The sequence below is a fragment of the Canis lupus genome, chromosome 1 (genome assembly GCF_048164855.1).
Source record: "Canis lupus baileyi chromosome 1, mCanLup2.hap1, whole genome shotgun sequence".
Lineage (NCBI taxonomy): Eukaryota > Metazoa > Chordata > Mammalia > Carnivora > Canidae > Canis > Canis lupus.
In genome coordinates, this window is record NC_132838.1 from 71,115,506 (window position 1) to 71,137,204 (window position 21,699).

Here is a 21,699-nt window from a genome sequence, read left to right on the forward strand (position 1 = left end):
GCTGCTGCATTTGGATCATATCCATACCAACTAACGCTATACCAGAGTTGTAAATAAGGAGGAAGAAACCAGAGCCAGCACTTCCAGTTGATAACAAGTGCTGCCAGTCAAGCCAGCAACCTGAGGACAGGTGGGAGATCAAGCAGCATGCTGCAGTTCCCAAAGACATGCTCTGCAGGCTGCCACAGCTCAGGCGTGTTCAGGGCAAGGCAGGCGGCCTCAGGTCTGCATGGGCATGGTGGGATCCCAGCTGAGTGTCAGCAGCATGAGAGACAAGAATCTGACAAGGTCCCTTCCTTAAAAAGCAAACTGAGCAATCCCCATTTTAAATGTGACAATGGCAACCCAAACCTAGAATAGGCATGGGTGTCAAATTGTTGGTAAAGAACTATCAAGGTAACTCTCATATCAATGAATTGTCTACACACGACTTCCTGTGAAATTCTGGGCCCGGGAAAGATGCCATAGGTATGAACACAATATAATTTTAGGAAAAGTAGGACTTTAGGTCAAACATATTTACACAAAGCCACTGTTCACTAAGGAGCCAACAAGGCAGACTGGTTTAAGTTCAATAGTCTGCTGGCTTGTTTTGCATTAAGCTTTAAAAAATGGATTACATTTCAAAATACAAAATTTGACACCAAGTAGAAAGGTATTTGCAGCTATGGGCACCGGGTCTCAAAACTTCCACCGGGTATAGGCATCTGCACAATTGAAGTGCTAGCAGGGAGGTTCCACTGGGAGCACAGGTTTATTAACATGATAGAGGGCTGGGGGAAGGGCCAAGAGAGGCACACGGAGACGCTCCAGGAAAGACACGGAAATAAGTTCTAGAAGATGGAATACCGGCCACAAAAGGAACAGCGAGACTCACTTTGTTCTTTGTCTATAGCTCCTATTACTCGATGTTCAAGATTCAGCTAAAGTATAGAATCTGAGGCGGGGCAAGATGGCAGAAGAGTAGGGTCCCCAAGTCACCTGTCCCCACCAAATTACCTAGATAACCTTCAAATCATCCTGAAAATCTACGAATTCAGCCTGAGATTTAAAGAGAGAACGGCTGGAATGCTACAGTGAGAAGAGTTCCCGCTTCTATCAAGGTAGGAAGACGGGGAAAAAGAAAGAAAGAAACAAAAGGCCTCCAAGGGGGAGGGGCCCCGCGAGGAGCCGGGCTGAGGCCGGGGCGAGTGTCCCCAGGACAGGAGAGCCCCGTCCCGGAGAAGCAGGAGCTGCACCAACCTTCCCGGGCGGAAAGGGGCTCGCAGGGAGTTGGAGCAGGACCCAGGAGGGCGGGGATGCCCTCGGGCTCCCGGGGACACTAACAGACACCTGCGCCCCGGGAGAGTGCGCCGAGCTCCCTGAGGGCTGCAGCGCGCACGGCGGGACCTGGAGCAGCTCGGAGGGGCTCGGGCGGCGGCTCCGCAGAGGGGGCTGCGGGACGGGAGCAGCTCGGCGGCAGCGGCTCCTGCAGAGGAAGAGGAAGAGTCTCCGTGCGGAGGGGGCTGTGTGGCACTGGGCGCCGGGGACACAGCCCAGGATCCGGCCTCCCCCCGGGACAGGCAGAGGCCGGGAGGGCCCAGGACAGCAAGGACGCTCCAGCCCCGAGCTGAGCAGATCAGCGGCCCCGCCCCGGAGCCTCCAGGCCCTGCAGACGGAGAGATCCGTGGTTACTGCGGGAGCTGAGTCCAGGGCTCCAGAGCTGGCCGCCGGCACTGTAGTTGTTCCTCCTGGGGCCTCACGGGGTAAACAACCCCCACCGAGCCTCACAGTGGCCTCACCGGATAAACAGGATAAACAACTTTCACTGAGCCCTGCACCAGGCAGGAGGCTGAGCAGCGACCCCAACTGCTGACACCTGAGAATCAGCACAGCGGGCCCCTCTCCCAGAAGACCAGCTAGATGGACAGGGGAAAAACAAATTATTGACCAAGCAGCACTGAAAAGTTCCAGGGAAAGTGGAGGGATTTACAGTATACAGAATCAGAGGATACCCCCTTGTTTTTTGTTTTCTGTTTGCTTCCCGCCCCATTTTTTTCCTTTTCTTCTTTTTTTTTCCTTCTTTTTTTTTCTCTTTTCTTCTTTCTCTACTCTCTTTTTCTCCTTTTCCTGATACAACTTGTTTTTGGCCACTCTGCACTGAGCAAAATGACTAGAAGGAAAAACTCACCTCAAAAGAAAGAATCAGAAACAGTCCTCTCCCACAGAGTTACAAAATTTGGAATACAATTCAATGTTAGAAAGCCAATTCAGTAGCACAATTATAAAGCTACTAGTGGCTCTAGAAAAAAGCATAAAGGACTCAAGAGACTTCATGACTGCAGAATTTAGATCTAATCAGGCAGAAATTAAAACTCAATTAAATGAGATGCAATCCAAACTAGAGGTCCTAACGAAAAGGGTTAAAAAGGTAGAAGAACGAGTGAGTGAAAAAAAAAAAAAAAAAAAAAGAACGAGTGAGTGACATAGAAGATAAATTGATGGCAAAGAGGGGAAACTGAGGAAAAAAGAGACAAACAAAAGATCATGAGGATAGATTAAGGGAAATAAATGACAGCCTCAGAAGGAAAAATCTACGTTTGATTGGGGTTCCTGAGGGCGCCAAAAGGGACAGAGGTCCAGAATATGTATTTGAACAAATCATAGCTGAAAACTTTCCTAATCTGGGAAGGGAAACAGGCACTCAGATCCAGGAGATAGAGAGATCCCCCCATAAAATCAAGAAAAACCGCTCAACACCTCAACATTTAATAGTGAAGCTTGCAAATTCCAAAGATAAAGAGAAGATCCTTAAAGCAACAAGAGACAAGAAATCTCTAACTTATATGGGGAGAAAGATTAACAGCAGACCTCTCCACAGAGACCTGGCAAGCCAGAAAGGGCTGGCAGGATATATTCAGGGTCCTAAATGAGAAGAACATGCAACCAAGAATACTTTATCCAGCAAGGATCTCATTCAGAATAGAAGGACGAATAAAGAGCTTCCAAGATAGGCAGAAACTGAAAGAATATGTGACCATGAATCCAGCTCTGCAAGAAATACTCAGGGGGATTCTGTAATACAAAGAGGAAGTCCAAGGGAACAATCCACAAAAACAGGGACTGAATAGGTATCCTGATGACACTAAACTCCTATCTTTCAATAGTAACTCTGAACGTGAATGTGCTTAATGACCCCATCAAAAGGCGCAGGGTTTCAGACTGGATAAAAAAGCAGGACTAATCTATTTTCTGTCTACAAGAGACTCACTTTAGATATAAGGACACCTACAGCCTGAAAATAAAAGGTTGGAGAACCATTTACCATTCAAATGGTCCTCAAAAGAAAGCAGGGGTAGCCATCCTTATATCAGTAAAACTAAAGTTTATCGCGAAGACTATAGTGAGAGATGAAGAGGGACACTATATGATACTTAAAGGATCTATCCAACAACAGCACTTAACAATCCTCAATATATATGCCCCGAATGTGGGAGCTGCCAAGTATACCAATCAATTAATAACCAAAGTTAAGACATACTTAGATAATAATACACTTCTACTTGGTGACTTGAATGTAGCGCTTTCTACAATCGACAGGTATTCTAAGCACAACATCTCCAAAGAAACAAGAGCTTTATTTTTTTTAATTATTTTTTAAAGATTTATTTATTTTATGCAGAGAGAGAGAAACTGAGAGGCAGAGACACAGGCAGAGGGAGAAGCAGGCTCCATGCAGGGAGCCTGACATGGGACTCGATCCCAGGACCCCAGGATCACACCCCAGGCTGCAGGCGACGCCAAACCGCTGTGCCACCAGGGTTGCCTGAAACAAGAGCTTTAAATGATACACTGGACCAAATGGATTTCATAGATATTCACAGAACTTTACATCCAAACGCAACTGAGTGCACATTCTTCTCAAGTGCACATGGTGGAACTTTCTCCAGAATAGACCTCATTCTGGGTCACAAATCAGGTCTGAACTGATACCAAAAGATTGGGATCATCCCCTGCATATTTTCAAACCATAATGTTTTGAAATTAGGACTAAATCACAAGAAGTTTGGAAGGACTTCAAACACAAGGAGGTTAAGGACCATCTTGCTAAAAGATGAAAGGGTCAACCAGGAAATTAGAGAAGAATTAAAAAGATTCATAGAAACTAATGAGAATGAAGATACAACCATTCAAAATCTTTGGGATACAGCAAAAGCAGTCCTGAGGGGGAAATGCATCACAGTACAAGCATCCATCCAAAAACTGGAGAGAACTCAAATACAAAAGCTAACCTTACTCCTAAAGGAGCTAGAGAAAAAAACAGCAGATAGACCCTATACCCAGCAGAAGAAGAGAGTTAATAAAGATTCGAGCAGAACTCAACAAAATCGAGACCAGAAGAACTGTGGAACAGATCAACAAAACCAGAAGTTGGTTCTTTGAAAGAATTAGTAAGATAGATAAGCCATTAGCCAGCCTTATTAAAAAGAAGAGAGAAAAGACTCAAATTACTAAAATCATGAATGAGAAAGGAGAGATCACTACCAACACCAAGGAAATACAAACGATTTTAAAAACTGATTATGAGCAGCTATATGCCAATAAATTAGGCAATCTAGAAGAAATGGACACATTTCTGGAAAACCACAAACTACCAAAACTGGAACAGGAAGAAATAGAAAACCTGAACAGGCCAATAACCAGGGAGGAAATTGAAGCCGTCATCAAAAACCTCCCAAGACACAAAAGTCCAGGGCCGATGGCTTCCCTGGGGGAATTCTATCAAACGTTTAACGAAGAAACCATACCTATTCTACTAAAGCTGTTTGGAAAGATAGAAAGAGATGGAGTACTTCCAAACTCGTTCTATGAGGCCAGCATCACCTTAATTCTAAAACCAGACAAAGATCCCACCAAAAAGGAGAATTATAGACCAATATCCCTGATGAACATGGATGCAAAAATTCTCAACAAGATACTAGCCAATAGTATACAACAGTATATTAAGAAGATTATTCACCATGACCAAGTGGGATTTATTCCTGAGACAAAAGGCTGGTTCAACACTCATAAAACAATCAATGTGATTCATCACATCAGCAAGAGAAAAACCAAGAACCATATGATCCTCTCAATAGATGCAGAGAAAGCATTTGACAAAATACAGCATCCATTCCTGATCAAAACTCTTCAGAGTGTAGGGATATAGGGAACATTCCTCAACATCTTAAAAGCCATCTACGAAAAGCCCACAGCAAGTATCATTCTCAATGGGGAAGCACTGGGAGCCTTTCCCCTAAGATCAGGAACAAGACAGGGATGTCCACTCTCACCACTGCTATTCAACATAATACTCGAAGTCCTAGCCTCAGCAGTCAGACAACAAAAAGACATAAAAGGCATTCAAATTGGCAAAGAAGAAGTCAAACTCTCCCTCTTTGCCGATGACATAATACTCTACATAGAAAACCCAAAAGACTCCACCCCAAGATTGCCAGAACTCATACAGCAATTTGGTAGTGTGGCAGGATACAAAATCAATGCCCAGAAATCAATGGCATTTCTATACACTAACAATGAGACTGAAGAAAGAAATTAAGGAGTCAATCCCATTTATAATTGCACCCAAAAGCATAAGATACCTAGGCATAAACCTAACCAAAGAGGTCAAGGATCTATACCCTAAAAACTACAGAACACTTCTGAAAGAAATTGAGGAAGACACAAATAGATGGAAAAATATTCCCTGCTCATGGATTGGAAGAATTAATATTGTGAAATGTCAATGTTACCCAGGGCAATTTACACGTTTATGCAATCCCTATCAAAATACCATGGACTTTCTTCAGAGAGTTACAACAAATTATTTTAAGATTTGTGTGGAATCAGAAAAGACCCCGAATAGCCAGGGGAATTTTAAAAAAGAAAACCAGAGCTGGGGGCATCACAATGCCAGATTTCAGGTTGTACTACAAAGCTGTGGTCATCAAGACAGTGTGGTACTGGCACAAAAACAGACACATAGATCAATGGAACAGAATAGAGAATCCAGAAGTGGACCCTCAACTTTATGGTCAACTAATATTTGACAAAGGAGGAAAGACTATCCACTGGAAGAAAGACAGTCTCTTCAATAAATGGTGCTGGGAAAATTGGACATCCACATGCAGAAGAATGAAACTAGACCACTCTCTTGCACCATACACAAAGATAAACTCAAAATGGATGAAAGATCTAAATGTGAGACAAGATTCTATCAAAATCCTAGAGGAGAACACAGGCAACACCCTTTTTGAACTCGGTCACAGTAACTTCTTGCAAGATACATCCACGAAGGCGAAAGCAAAAAAGCAAAAATGAACTATTGGGATTTCATCAAGATAAGAAGCTTTTGCACAGCAAAGGATACAGTCAACAAAACTCAAAGACAACCTACAGAATGGGAGAAGATATTTGCAAATGACGTATCAGATAAAGGGCTAGTTTCCAAGATCTATAAAGAACTTATGAAACTCAACAGCAAAGAAACAAACTATTCAATCATGAAATGGGCAAAAGACATGAACAGAAATCTCACAGAGGAAGACATAGACATGGCCAACATGCACATGAGAAAATGCTCTGCATCACTTGCCATCAGGGAAATACAAATCAAAACCACAATGAGATACCACCTCACACCAGTGAGAATGGGGAAAATTAACAAGGCAGGAAACCACAAATGTTGGAGAGGATGTGGAGAAAGGGGAACCCTCCTGCACTGTTGGTGGGAATGTGAAATGGCGCAGCCACTCTGGAAAACTGTGTGGAGGTTCCTCAAAGAGTTAAAAATAGACCTGCCCTACGACCCAGCAATTGCACTGGTGGGGATTTACCCCAAAGATGCAGATGCAATGAAATGCTGGGACGCCTGCACCCCGATGTTTCTAGCAGCAATGTCCACAATAGCCAAACTGTGGAAGGAGCCTCGGTGTCCATCGAAAGATGAATGGATAAAGAAGATGTGGTCTATGTATACAATGGAATATTACTCAGCCATTAGAAATGACAAATACCCACCATTTGCTTCAACGTGGATGGAACTGGAGGGTATTATGCTGAGTGAAGTAAGTCAGTCGGAGAAGGACAAACATTATATGGTCTCATTCATTTGGGGAATATAAATAATAGTGAAAGGGAATAGAAGGAAAGGGAGGAGAAATGGGTAGGAAATATCAGAAAGGGAGACAGAAGATGAAGACTCCTAACTCTGGGAATCGAACTAGGGGTGGCTGAAAGGGAGGAGGGTGGGGGCGTGGGGGTGACTGGGTGACGGGCATGAGGGGGGCACTTGATGGGATGAGCACTGGGTGTTATTCTGTATGTTGGCAAATTGAACACCAATAAAGAAAATAATAAATTTATCATTAAAAAAAGATTTTACTTATTTATTCATGAGAGACACAGGGAGAGAGAGGCAGAGACACAGGCAGAGGGAGAAGCAGGCACAACGCAGCAAGCCTGATGTGGGACTCCGAGATCATGCCCTGAAGCGAAGGCAGACACTCAACCACTGAACCACTCAGGCGTCTCTAAAGATTTATTTTAAAAATAAATTTAACTTGGAGCACCTGGGTGGTTCAACCAATTAAGCCTCTGACTTTTTTTTTTTAATTTTATTTATTTATTCATGAGAGCTACAGAGAGAGAGGCAGAGACACATGCAGGGTCCATGCAGGGAGCCGGACGTCAGGCCCTGGGCCAAAGGCGGCACTAAACCACTGAGCCACCAGGGCTGCCAGAGCCTCTGACTCTTGATCTCATCTCAGGTCTTCCTCTGTGGTTGGTGAGTTCAAGCCCTGCTTGGGAGTGAAGTCTACTTCTAAACAAAAAGTGTTTTTTTTTTTTTTTTTTTTTAAGATTTTATTTATTTGAGAGAGAGAGAGAGGGAGAGCACTGAGGGAGAGTGAGAGGAAGAAGCAGTCTCCAGTGAGCAGAGAGCCCTAAATGGGGCTCCGTCCCAGGACCCTGAGATCATGACCTTAACAGAAGGCACACACTTAACCCTCTGAGCCATCCAGGTGCCCCCAAATAAGTGTTTCTTGTTTTAAAAAGATTTTATTTATTTATTCATGAGACACACACACACACACACACACACACAGAGGCAGAGACACAGGTAGAGGGAGAAGCAAGCTCCATGCAGGGAGCCCGACGTGGGACTCGATCCCGGATCTCCAGGATCACGCCCTGGGCCGAAGGCAGGCGCTCAACCGCTGAGCCATCAGGGCTGCCCTAAATAAGTGTTTCTTTACTTAAATTTTTATTTATTTGAAAGAGCGAGAAAGCGCACACGCTCCCGGGGGGCAGGGGCAGAGAGACAGGCCTAAGCAGACGCTGGGCTCAGGGGGAGCTGAGGTGGGGCTCAATCTCAGGACCCTGAGATCAAGACATGAGCGAAAACGAAGAGTCCCACTGTGTTTAACCCATTATGCCACCCAGAAGCTCTCCCGCAAAAATCCTTTAAAAATAAAATAAAAAGAAATAAAATTTAATTCTACACCTAAGATGTGTTCACTACATGATATATTAATGATACCTTAAAACAAAAACAAAACACTAGAAGAACTAAGTAGGGGATGGGTTAAAAACGGAATAGAAGTAAAATAGAACAAATCTGTTGGTTCATTGATTTGGCTGTTCTGAGTAGAAAATTCTTTAAGTTGGTAAGTGCTTCTGCAGGAGAGCTAAGAACACTCCAGCCAGGCAGTTACGGAAGGAGGAGCCTGCTTCCTTCCTCAACAACATTTTCTCGCCTCGGAGACCGGAGACGGAGTCAGAAAACGCGCAGGAGGTTTAAACCTCACTTGCCGGGCAGCTCGGTGGCGCAGCGGTTTAGCGCCGCCTGCAGCCCGGGGCGTGATCCTGGAGACCCTGGATCGAGTCCCACGTCGGGCTCCCTGCATGGAGCCTGCTTCTCCCTCTGCCTGTGTCTCTGCCTCTCTCTGTGTCCCTATGAATAAATAAATAAAATCTCAAAAAAAAAAAAAAAAACCGCTCTTGCCTGCGCATCTCGACCCCCGGAGCCTAACCTTCGGGCGGCGGGGGCCCCCGCGCAGCCCCCGCACCGCCTGCACGGCCGGCACCGCCCCGAAGTTTGCCCCGCGCCTGCCTGGACCCCAGCTCCGCCCTCGGCGTCCCGCCCCGCCCCGCCCCTGGCCGTGCGCCTTCCCGGTCCTCCCGCCACGCCCGGTGCGCCCAGCTCGGCCGCCGCCCGACTCTCCTCGCGGCCGTATCCGCCCGGGCCCGGTGGCGCGAACCCGGCGGGTCAGGTGCAGGGCGCCATGGCCGAGCCCGAGCCCGCCCCCGCCCCCGCCCCCGGCCCGGTCACGCAGCAGGTCAGCGGCCGCGCCGTCCCAGCCGCGGCCCCGAGCGGCCCCGAGCGCGGGCAGCCCCTGTCCGCCGCGGTGGCCGAGCTACCGGTGCTGGACGCCTCCGGGAGGCGGGTGCCGTTCGGCGCGCTGTTCCGGGAGCGTCGGGCCGTGGTGGTGTTCGTGCGGGTGAGCGCAGGGCCGGGCCGAGGCTGCCTCCAGCCGGGGCGGGGGGCGGGGGCGGGGGCCGTCGGGGCCTGCGGGAGCCGGGGCCGGGCCACCCCTGCGGAGTCCTGGGGCTCCCAGGCGATCTGCGGCTGCGCTCGCGGGCTCCCGGAGGCCTGCAAGCCGAGCGCAGCCGAGGCCTCGCGCCGCAGAGGAGCCCGGGGGCGGGGGGGTGGGGGGGTGCGCCCCGGGTCTAAGGCCCTCCGGGCGCCCTCCACACCGTTTCTGCCAGCCGGGAGGGGCGTTCGTTAGCGTCACGCCGAATCGAGGGCTCGGGCTTTTCTGGAGCCCGAGGGCATCGGTCGCTAACTTGTCCTTTGTGCCGTGTTGGGATTTCAGCATTTCCTGTGTTACATTTGCAAGGAATACGTAGAAGATCTGGCCAAAATCCCCAAGAGTGTCTTACAGGTAAGTTTCCTGAGAGCCGCAGCGCGCCCTGCTTCAAAGTCATCTTACAAGAAGCGCGGTGGGGTGAGGTGCAGGGTACGACCCCTCCCCGCCGCGGGCCCTCAGCCTTCCCACACATCTCTCCAACACCTTCAGGAAAGAGAGGGAGACCGTCGAGGTCTTTTCTCTCCTCCTTTATTCGCTACTACCTGCTTCTTAACATACCAACCATAATAATTTTGATGTTAGTAACCTATTTGCAATGTTGAATGATAACCAAAAGCGCAAATGCTAGAAATTATTGATATTTTATTCCCTTTATTTATTTTTAAATAAGAGCACTCCAAATAGGGGCGCCTGGGTGGCTCAGTGGGTTGAGTCCACCCTCCGCCCAGGTCATGATCCCAGGGTCCTGGGGTCCAGGCAAATCGGGCTCCTTGCTCAGTGGGGAAGCCTGTTTCCCAGCTAGTTCGCTCTGGGTCTCTCTCTCTCTCTCTAGCTCACTCTCTCAAATAAATAAAACCTTAAAAAAAAAAAAAAAACCCACTCGGAATAGTTGTTTAGGAAAATACTAAAATATCTTAAAGGTTAACATTTGTATTTGTTAGGATGTGCCTTCCACATTCCTGTGACAACCACATATATATGTTATTTCTCAGGCACAGATGAGCCCCAGATGAGCTTTTGAGTGAAAGAATTGGACAACCTTGGTAAAACTAAGATCTGTTGTCATCAGGCCTTACTAATTGGGATGTGAAAAAATAAAACCTGTCTGATTAAGCCTACTTCAATAATTTTTATTCTTTTTTAGTGTATGCCTTTGGGTGGAGCATTGAGATTTTTTTTTGGAGATGTTGACTATAATATCTTGAAGTTCTTAAGAGATCGACTGAATGAACATTTTGGCAGACATTGCTTTGCTTTGACTCACACAATTTTGCTGTTTATTCCATTCTTCTAGAAGCCTATAGGTGGCATTCGAATGGAACAGAAGAGTTGGATAAGGGGAGGTTTTATAAAATATATATAATTTCTGGTAATATGTACCTGCCCCTTTTTTCTCCTAAAGGAAGCAGATATCACCCTTATAGTAATTGGACAGTCATCCTACCATCATATTGAGGTAAATATATCAGAAATTGAGAAACTAACAAATCTGTTTCAGACATAAAAATTATTTTATTTGAACCGCTAACTGTAGATTGCATTGCTAAAATAAAGATAGGTTATCATTACTTTTCTCTCACTTTTATTTATACAAATTCCAAACATCTTTTTTTAGCCTTTCTGCAAACTGACTGGGTATTCTCATGAAATCTATGTTGATCCTGAGAGAGAAATCTATAAAAAATTGGGAATGAAAAGAGGTGAAGGAATTGCCTCTTCAGGTAAGACATGAAACATCTCATCAGAAAACATTGATGGTGCATTTTCACACTTGTGCATAGGAAAACAAATGGTAAATTCACAAATCAGGCTGCTTTTTATGATTCTAGTAAGTGGGCCCGATACACCGGAGTCTCAAAGATTCGTTTCCTGGGTATAATGACATAGACAGCTGTTTGTGAAGTACTAAATGAGTGAGGAAAGCAAGTTGGAGAACAGTGTTTTCAGTATGATTCAATTTTTGTGGAAATAAAAAACATTTTCATAAAGATGGAGAGTACATATGTGTGTATGTGTCATGAGAAAGGTTTTAAAAGATACTGCCATGCTTACCCCAAAATATGGAAGTTAGAAAACTGGCTTTTGTATTTTTAACAACGACTACATTTTACTTCTGCCATTAAATGAAAAGTAATGTTGCTTGAGTTGTTATATTTTCTTAACACCATGGCTTTTAAAGCTGCATGTTTTGTAACTGATGAAATCTTAGTTTTCATTTGAAGCCCACCTCCAAGCCGAAGCTGTTTCCCTCGTTGAACTTGAATAGCAACTTGTACTGTGTCATATGCCCTATTAATGCACTTAAGGTGGCCAGATAGTAGAGTTAGTCGAAGTATGAGATTTTGTCTTCACAAGGTCCACATCCCTGCCTTTAACGCAGTTCTTTGTAATTAAGAGAGCTTCATCAGTCTTAGGTGAACTATTTCTGTGTGTATTAGGTAGAAAGAATGGCTTCTGAAATGCCAGTTGAGAGAACTCAGACTCAAATTCTTCCTCAGCAAATATTGTTGAGCTTTTGTCCTTAATCTCCACCTTGTGGATGCTCCCAGGAGGACAGTGATAAACAGACCCTACCATCCTGAAACTCATACTCTCTTCTGGGAGACAGAGGCAAACAGCTGATTACAATTTAAGGGCTTGTAATAGAGAACATGTACTGGGAATACCGATGCCAGAAATATGAGGGGAGAGAAGAATCTGGGAAGGCTTCTCAGAGGAGGTGTCATCTAAGCCCTCTCTTAAAGGAGTTAGCTGGGTGAAGTGAGACTGGGGAAGGGTGTTGCTGGCGGAAAGTAGCACATGCAAAGGCAGATAGGGATGAAAAACTGTGACTCTTGGAGAAGTGGGGGTCCCTACGTCAGGCCAGAATTTAGGAGCCAGTTTGGGAATTGGTGTGAGCCAAGGGACAGGTTGTGGCTAATTCAGGCCGAGTCTGGGGTGACCTGTCAAGGAGCTTGGATTTGTTCTGGAGGCAGTGGGGGCACCATCAGGCATTTGAGGTGGAGAAGTTATAGTTATGTGTCCACTGTGGATGAGTAGTTGGAACTTGCCAGATCAGAGCGAGTAGTGGGGGGTAGTAATAGGCTGGAAAGAAATAACGGCAGGAAGTAGAGATGGAGAGGAGGGGATGGGTTGGGAACTGTCAAGTCATAGAGTTGACATGATGCCTTTACTGCTGTTTTTGAGAAAAGCAACCTAAACTTTATTAAAACTAATGATGAACTAGCATACACGTAGAGTGTACCAAGAGTGTTTCTCCTCAGTATAGGAAATGGCAATGTATAGATTGAGAGCCTTACTTACTGGCAGACTGTTTTCTGTGTTCTAACAGTCCCAGCGTAAGTTATCATTTAGCACTCCAGATCTAAACTGTGAGTTTCACCTTAGTAACACCTCACTGTTCATTGACACAATAAAAATACAGAATTGTAAAAATGGATTCTGAACAAAATATATGCTTATAATTATTAGAGAAGTTATATTCACATCTTTTAAAGTCCTGTGACCTGTGTTAAAGTGCTATATTTCCAACCAGGAAATAGTATTCTCTCATAAAATCATCTTTTAGGGATCCCTGGGTGGCTTAGCAGTTTGGTGCCTGCCTTTGGCCCAGGATTGAGTCCCGCATCAGTCCCCTTGCATGGAGCCTGCTTCTCCCTCTGCCGTGTCTCTGCCTCTCTCTAAGTGTGTCTATCATGAATAAATAAATAAAATCTTTTAAAAAATAATCTCTTAAAAGTTTCTCTCTGAATAAGCAGAAATCTCAGAATCAATCTGAGAATAGTCCTACTTGAAGATTAAGGAACTAAAATATAACTTTAAATTAATGGAAATTTTATAAAGACAAAGAATAAGAAAATAAAGCCCTTAAATACCAGGGAGTAATGGGTTTGTAGAAGACTGAAAAACAGGAGTTTTGTACATAAGGACTAAATTTAACTGGGCAAAATTAGATTGTGTTTGAAGCAAAGATTGTTAAATTTTAGGTCATGGAATCTCCTTCAATTGAATTTCTAATATTTTGGAAATATTAAATGACCCCTTCTTAGGTATTTGGATTTTTAAATATTTTAGATATAAAATCCTAGGGAACAGGAGAATTTAGTCTTTTACTCAGGTCTCTAAGCTATTGGGCCGTATTTGTTTCTTGGTAAGATGACTGTGCATCATCATGGAAATAGAAGACTCAGAGAGAGGAAAGAAAAAGATAGATATCTGGAAATACTTAAGGATTCAGGCAGGTCAAAGGCAGCATAACCATCAAAACAAAAAGCCAAAAAAAAAAAAAAAAGCATGACATAAAAGGCAGGGATAGGAGAAAGATAAATTATAAGAAAGGTAAAGAGACTGGTTCCCTTTGCTCAGAGGAAGAGAAAGTGCAGTATTAGTCACTGTGGGAAAGGAGTTAGAAAAGCTGACAACCATGGGAAGATGGAGAGGCAGCTGGACTATCTGTCGTTACAGACCACTCCCGAGGTCTTGGTAGCCGAGCCTGGGAGAGGCCATTTCCTTCTCTGTTCATTTCAAGATGGGTGTATGTATCTATTGAGATGCCTTTCCTCCAAGCAGCAGGGACACAGGGGGAAGGACCCGGGCCTCTCTCATCTCGTGGCTCTGGCATTTTCAACCCAAGGCCTCCAAGACTGTAGAAGGAACATGAAAGTTTTGAGGAGCTGACCAGGAAAAGACCCACATCATTTTACCCATGAGTTAGAACATAGTCACCTGGCTGCACCAAACTGCCAGGAAGACTGGAAATGCAGTTTAGCTGTGGGCCCAGAAAGAGGAAGTGGGTTTTGATGAGCCTATACCAGTCTGTGCCACAGTGTCTCTTGAAAAGGAGTGTAGACACATAGTAGTAGGTGAGAGATTAAACAGATAAGAAATGGGGTATGAAAAGGGAAAGCATTAAGGGCACCTGGCTGCTTCAGTCAGTAGAGCATGGGACTCTTGATCTTGGGGTTGAGAGTTTGAGCCCCATGGTAGGTGTGGAGATTACTTAAAATTTGTATAAAAGAGGGATCCCTGGGTGGCGCAGTGGTTTGGCGCCTGCCTTTGGCCCAGGGCGCGATCCTGGAGACCCGGGATTGAATCCCACGTCGGGCTCCCGGTGCATGGAGCCCGCTTCTCCCTCTGCCTGTGTCTCTGCCTCTCTCTCTCTCTCTCTCTCTCTCTGTGACTATCATAAATAAATTAAAAAAAATTTGTATGAAAGAAAAAGTAGGGGGAAGCACTGCCAGTTTGAGGTGCCTACAGCTGACATTTTTCTGTGGCAGATGACTGGGATATCTCATCACTTCTTCCTTCAACATAGTAGTTCTCAACCAAGGGGACATTTGGTGTTATCTGCAGACATTTGTGGTTTGTCAGAACTTCAGTGAATGGTACTGTGACGTCTAGTCGATACACAGGCAGTGATGCTGCTCAGCAGCCTACATGGCACTGGACAAAGACGTGGTCAAGAATGTCAACAGTGAAAGGCTGAGAAACCTTTCTTTGAAGGAAGAAGACAAGTTGAAAGTAAGATAACACAAGAAAGAGAACATTTCAAGGGGGATGGGCAAAAATGGGTGAAGGAGGGGGAGGTACAGGCTTCCAGTGATGGAATGAAGAAATCATGGGGATGAAAGGTACAGCATAGGGAACGTAGTCAGTGGTATTGTACCAGTGTTGTGTGGTGACATATGGCAGCTACACTTGTGGGGAGCCTCACCCAACCATAGAGCTGTGTAATCACTACATCGTATGCTCAAAACTGATGTCCATTCTGTGTCAACTATGCTTCAAAACAAGAATGTTTTACAGGAGCACTACCATTATCTTCTGATATCTGATTGAATATAAAATGATAATATCTAAAGACACTTCCCAATATTTCAGGAAAGAGCCCTCACATAAAATCAAATATACTCTCAGGAAGCATTCGGAGCCTGTGCAGGGCAGTGACTGGCCCTCTGTTTGATTTTCAAGGAGACCCTGCTCAGCAAGGTGGAACCCTCATCCTAGGTCCAGGTAAGCAGCAAAGTCCAAAGCCAGCACTCTTTTTGTGCATTTCTTCATAAAATAGATACTATGTAAAAATAGCAATTTGACATTGTAACAGTCATGATTCTGTGCTTGTAGGGGTCACCTCTGTTTTCAAAGGCATCTGTGTATTTTTACTGGTTGTAATGTGCCTGAATGATCTCAGGTATTTGGGATAGAAAAATCCGTAGTGGTTTGGTGAATTATATATGTCTATAAAACTATTTAAACAGTTCATGGATGGGGGCAGCCCTGGTGGCTCAGCGGTTTAGCGCCACCTGCAGCCCGAGGTGTGATCCTGGAGACCCGGAATCGAGTCCCACGTCCGGCTCCCTGCATGGAGCCTGCTTCTCCTCTGTCTGTGTCTCTGCCTCTCTGTCTCTCACTCTATGTGTGTCTCTATGAATAAATAAATAAAATCTTTTAAAAAACCAAACAGTTCATGGAAGTGGGGCGCCTGCGGGGCTCAGTAGGTTAGGCGTCAGATAATTGATTTCAGCTCAGGTCATGATTTCAAGGTTGTGGGATCAAGCCCTGCATGAGCTGTAATCAGCGGGGAGCGTGCTCGAGATTTTCTCTTTCTCTACCTCCCCCACTTCTCTACACTCGCATGCTTTGTCTCTAAAATAAATAAATCTTCAGATGCCTGGATGGCTCAGGGGTTGAGCATCTGCCTTTGGCTCAGGTCATGATCCTGGGGTCCTGGGATCGAGTTCCATATCAGGCTCTGCACAGGGAGCTTGCTTCTCCCTCTGCCTGTGTCTCTGCCTCTCTCTCTCTCTCTCTCTCTCTCTCTCTCTCTCGCTATCTCTCATGAATAAATAAAATCTTTAAAAAAATTAATCTTAAAAAAAGTTCATGGAAGTGAACATTTTCACAGAGAGTAAACCATCAAGCCTTTCTTCTTCTTCTTCTTCTTCTTCTTCTTCTTCTTCTTCTTCTTCTTCTTCTTCTTCTTCTTTCTTCTTCTTTCTTCTTCTTTCTTCTTCCTCCTTCTTCTCCTTCTCCTTCTTCTTCTTTTCTTTTTTTTTGTTCAATAGCAGAAATCACTCCAGTTACTTCTATCTAACAAGATTCCAAAACTTGCTCAGTGTCAGGGAACTCTGCTCCAGGGACAGCTCATTTGGTAACAATTACTATAAGCCACATAGTTTTAATAGCTTTATTGATCACTTTGGACCACCTGGAATTTCTTTGGCTACATGGTTGAGTGTTGGATCTCTACCATGATCAAGTATTGTAGTCAGGGACAGGCACTCACATATAACAGTGTGAATCACTAAATTGTGAATACATTTTTCTGTTGTTCTTCCTCTTTAAAATTGTCCACATTAGTGAATGTAGCTTCTAGAAGTTATAAAATTAACATTTACTTTAATAAACTCCACATGTCTGAAGTCTTTAGAAGGAGGCTTTTGACCACACATTATGGCTTTTGGGCTTTCTGCAGCTGGAGCACTGTGGCTAGCTAAAACCTTTAATTTTATCTATCCTTCTCTTGTGGATTTATACCAGTTAGACTAGAAAAAAAAAAAAAAAAGAGGCCCTGTTTTATGAGAATAAGTCCTCTAGATTAGCCCTGAATGACATTGAGCCATATTTTTGGATGGCTTGTTTCCATCTTCAGACCTATTTTGAGTCCCTAATCTCCATGTCTCAGCATCAATTAACCACATGTTCAGGTGTGTAAGTGACGAGCACACAGAGACCATCATTTGTGTGCCAAGTTGGGAACATAATAAGGAGAATATCTTGATACTGCCTGCTGGAAGAAATGTAGTTCCTCTAAGTAAAGAGCTGGGTATACATATTTATACAAACTTTTCCTGGTTAAACCTATATTTCATTTTGCCTTATTTGATAATCAGCCAATTTATGATATTAAATTTATAGTGATTATTATAAGTACCACAGGTAAGTACAATGCAGAAAATATACTTCTTATGACATTTACTTAATTGTATGTTTTACATTAAAATTGTAGTCTTGAGTCCAAAAATTAAAGTAAAAAAGACCCTAGACCTATAAATTATGAATTTGTTATTTAAACAGATAAAAGGATTGTGGACATCTAAGTGTATTATAACTGACTTTGTCAATGTCCTGATTTTTCAGCCTCTTTTGGTCTATGGTTGTAATGCAGATAGCCTATTAAATCAGTGTTTGGGAGTGAATTTTTTTTTGAAGTGAGTGATTTATTCCATTATTACATTTGAGAAACAGATGTGATTTTCCAGCTTGATATCTATATTAGTTCCATATTCTGCCTGTTTGACAGGACATTTTATTTAATTACATCTAATAAAACCTAACAGAGGTTATAATTTAAGAATCTTTCCCCTTGGATCTCATAAAACATTAAGTATCACTCATTTAAACCATAATCCTTGTTATGCTTTATTACCTTAATTAAAAATTATTAGGGCATTATATAGAGAATATTATGAACTCCAGGCAATTAATTTTTCCCTTTAGACTAATTAAAAGTTGAAAGGCTTCCTTGATTCTAATAAGCAATAAATCTAATGAATAATACTATATACTGGGACGCCTGGGTGGCTCAGTGGTTGAGCATCTGCCTTTGGCTCAGGTTGTGATCTTGGGGTCCTGGGATTGAGTGGCACATCTGTCTCCCCACAGGGAGCCTGCTTTTCCCTCTGCTTATGCCTCTGCCTCTCTCTCTGTGTCTCTCATGAGTAAATAAGTAAAATCTAAAAAAAAAGAATAATACTATATGTCAACTTCTGCCTTTTATTCTATTCTCTTTTAGGTAACAACATCCATTTTATACACCGTGATAGAAATAGATTGGATCACAAACCCATCAACTCTGTTTTACAGCTTGTAGGAATTCAGCACGTGGACTTCACAAGCAGACCTTCAATTATCCATGTGTGATGGTATAGACACGTGTCACTTTCAAATGGACCCTTGAGATATGACCTGAAATGTTCAGAGTGTGGTATCCTTGTGCAGTGTCTAACTTGTTGGCTTTTGCCAGTTTAAGGAGTTATGAAAACATGAAGAGACCATGTACTATTTATTGCATTCTGGGAGGCATTAGTTGTCAAAAATGTGACATATATTTATAATTCTATAGCTTTTAAAATTTTACATAAAAATTTTATTTATATAAAATAAAAGCTATAAAATTAGAAATACCATTCTTTATTTTATATTATGGTATATCCATTCAATGAAAGTTTCTATTGGCCATTAAAAAAATAAATTCTTTCAAAGAACATATAAAGGGAAAGGTAAGCAACTCACTACCATTTTACCCAGTGGAAAAAGCAGGATATTTAATTCTGTAAATAATACAATGTTTATATTTTTTGTTTGCTTAGGGAAAAAAATATGGGAAATAAACACACCAGAATATTGTCAGTAGGTGCCTCTATGTGGTAGAGGTGTCTTTATTTTCTTTTCCATACTTTAATCTCTGAACTGTCCTATAATGAGCATGATTCATTTATTTGGCTAGGAAAAGTTCTTTAAAAATTATATGAAGAATATATTACTACATAGCAAGCTCCACAAAGTTGCATTTATGTAGGTTGCTGTCCACATGTTTCTATCTTCATTGCTTTACTCAGAGGAAATACAGCAAACCAGACCTTCTGCATAGCCTGTGTTCAAAGCACCTTGTACCAACACACTCACTATCCATTTCTCTAGGATTTTTGCAAGGAGCAGTAAAAGGAGAAAAAAAGTCTCATATATTTTAAAATATGGTTCAGTATATTTTCTGAAAAGATTTTAAGAATTGTTTAAACTAAAAAAAATTATAATTTAAATGTATACTGCTTTGATTGCCAGATGGCTTTTATTTAGTGTATTGTTGTCCTCTTTTATTTCTCTAGTAGGTTTAGTTGGGAAGTTTCTGAGAAATTCTTTTTTTTTAATTTATTTTTTATTGGTGTTCAATTTGCCAACATATAAAATAACACCCAGTGCTCATCCCATCAAGTGCCCCCCCTCAGTGCCCATCACCCAGTCACCCCCACCCCCACCACCTCCCTTTCTACCACCCCTAGTTCGTTTCCCAGAGTTAGGAGTCTCTCATGTTCTGTCTCCCTTTCTGATATTTCCCACTCATTTTTTTTCCTTTCCCCTTTATTCCCTTTCACTATTTTTTTATATTCCCCAAATGAATGAGACCATATAATGTTTGTCCTTCTCCGATTGACTTACTTCACCCAGCATAACACCCTCCAGTTCCATCCATGTTGAAGCAAATGGTGGGTATTTGTCATTTCTAATGGCTGAGGAATATTCCATTGTATACATAGACCACATCTTCTTTATCCATTCATCTTTCGATGGACACCGAGGCTCCTTCCACAGTTTGGCTATTGTGGACATTGCTGCTAGAAACATCAGGGTAGGGGGATCCCTGGGTGGCTTAGTGGTTTAGAGCATGCCTTTGGCCCAGGGCATGATCCTGGAGACCAGGGATCAAGTCCCACATCAGGCTCCCTGCATGGAACCGGTTTCTCCTTCTGCCTGTGTCTCTGCCTCTCTCTCTCTCTCTCTGTGTGTGTGTGAGTGTGTGTGTGTGTCTCAGGAATAAATAAATAAAATCTTAAAAAATAAAAAAATAAAATCTTTAAAAAATAAATAAAAAGTAAACATCGGGGTGCAGGTGTCCCGGTGTTTCACTGCATCTGAATCTTTGGGGTAAATCCCCAGCAGTGCAATTGCTGGTTCGTAGGGCAGATCTATTTTTAACTCTTTGAGGAACCTCCACCAGTTTTCCAGAGTGGCTGCACCAGTTCACATTCCCACCAACAGTGCAAGAGGGTTCCCTTTTCTCCACATGCTCTCCAACATTTGTTGTTTCCTGCCTTGTTAATGTTCCCCATTCTCACTGGTGTGAGGTGGTATCTCATTGTGGTTTTGATTTGTATTTCCCTGATGGCAAGTGATGCGGAGCATTTTCTTCTGAGAAATTCTGACGAAAATACAGTAAGATCAAACTCTTGGTAATTATTAGCAAGTATATACTGCTTTGAATTTTTATAAGCTTTTATATCAAGCGTATGAGGTCACATGCAAAAAATATATTTTAAGTTTCCAAATATTTTAATGTATGTTTGTGTATATACACATAGACAATCATGTTTTTAATCAATAAAAATGAAATTTCTCATGAAATTTAAAATTAAGCAGTTTTGTGCTATTTTTTATACTGAGGAAGCACTGGTGACCCAGATCCCTCTGCTGATTTTAGTCTTAACACTGCTGAATCATAGCTTACACAAAACTTCATATGTTTGTAAATGTATAGCACATTTCCCTAAGATACAAATGTTCTTTGTGTGGCTTCAGGGAGATACAGTTATACAAACACAGTGCAGTGGTTTGCTGACCCAAACAAACATATTTAGAACCAAAATATTTTTTTAAAGATTTTATTTTTTTGAGGGTGAGGAGGAGCAGAGGGAGAGGTACAAGAGCAAATTCTGTGCTGAGCACAGAGCCCAAAGCAGGGTTCAGTCCCACAACCCAGGGATCATGACCTGAGCAGAGACCAAAGTTGGACACCTAACCAGCTGAGCCACCCAGGCATTCCAAAACAAAAATTTCTCATAGGTACTGTGAAATCTATAAACATGCGCTGTACCCAATAATGTACTAGACTCAAAATTTTGAAAAAATTTCCTAAAGTAAATACAAAGAAATACTAGTAGAAGAATATGATCTAGCACTTTATGCTAATTATTTATCAAGTAGTATGCCAAGTGTTCTACATACATTAGCTCTATAGAATTGGCATCATCATCATGCCCGTTTCACAGAGAAGAAACATCTTTTTTTTTTTTTTTTTAAACTGTGCTTTTAATAAGAAAGTGAGGAAATCACCAGGGCCAAAAGCAGAAGCAGAAATAAGGCTGATGACCATGCCCTGAAGCCGTGGCCTGCTCTGGAGTTTGTGCTCATCCCAGGAATGTTTCTTCGCCAACTCAAAGGCCTTGTGCAGTACAGAGTTAAAACCAAGACTAGTGCATAAACTGTGGCCTGAGACCTATGCCTGAGACCTGGGGCTTCTAAGGGCTACAACTCC

General features: G+C 43.0%; 1 protein-coding gene across 1 annotated transcript; it reads left to right on the forward strand.

Annotated features, from left to right (window-relative positions):
• The first annotated feature begins 9,003 nt into the window (after positions 1-9,003).
• PRXL2C (peroxiredoxin like 2C) lies at positions 9,004-20,796 on the forward strand. The gene is made up of 6 exons (XM_072834379.1): positions 9,004-9,518; positions 9,894-9,962; positions 11,011-11,064; positions 11,224-11,329; positions 15,489-15,620; positions 18,403-20,796. Exons 1-6 carry the CDS (start codon positions 9,303-9,305, stop codon positions 18,528-18,530), a joined length of 705 nt encoding a protein of 234 aa, XP_072690480.1. The 5' UTR covers positions 9,004-9,302; the 3' UTR covers positions 18,531-20,796.
• The last annotated feature ends 903 nt before the right edge of the window (positions 20,797-21,699 follow it).

Excerpts from the sequence above, each read along its gene's own strand:
- PRXL2C (XM_072834379.1), top strand. The coding sequence starts at position 9,303 with ATGGCCGAGCCCGAGCCCGCCCCCGCCCCCGCCCCCGGCCCGGTCACG. Across the intron at positions 9,963-11,010 it reads TCCCCAAGAGTGTCTTACAG|GAAGCAGATATCACCCTTAT; the intron begins GTAAGTTTCCTG and ends TTTCTCCTAAAG. Across the intron at positions 11,330-15,488 it reads TGAAGGAATTGCCTCTTCAG|GAAAGAGCCCTCACATAAAA; the intron begins GTAAGACATGAA and ends CCAATATTTCAG.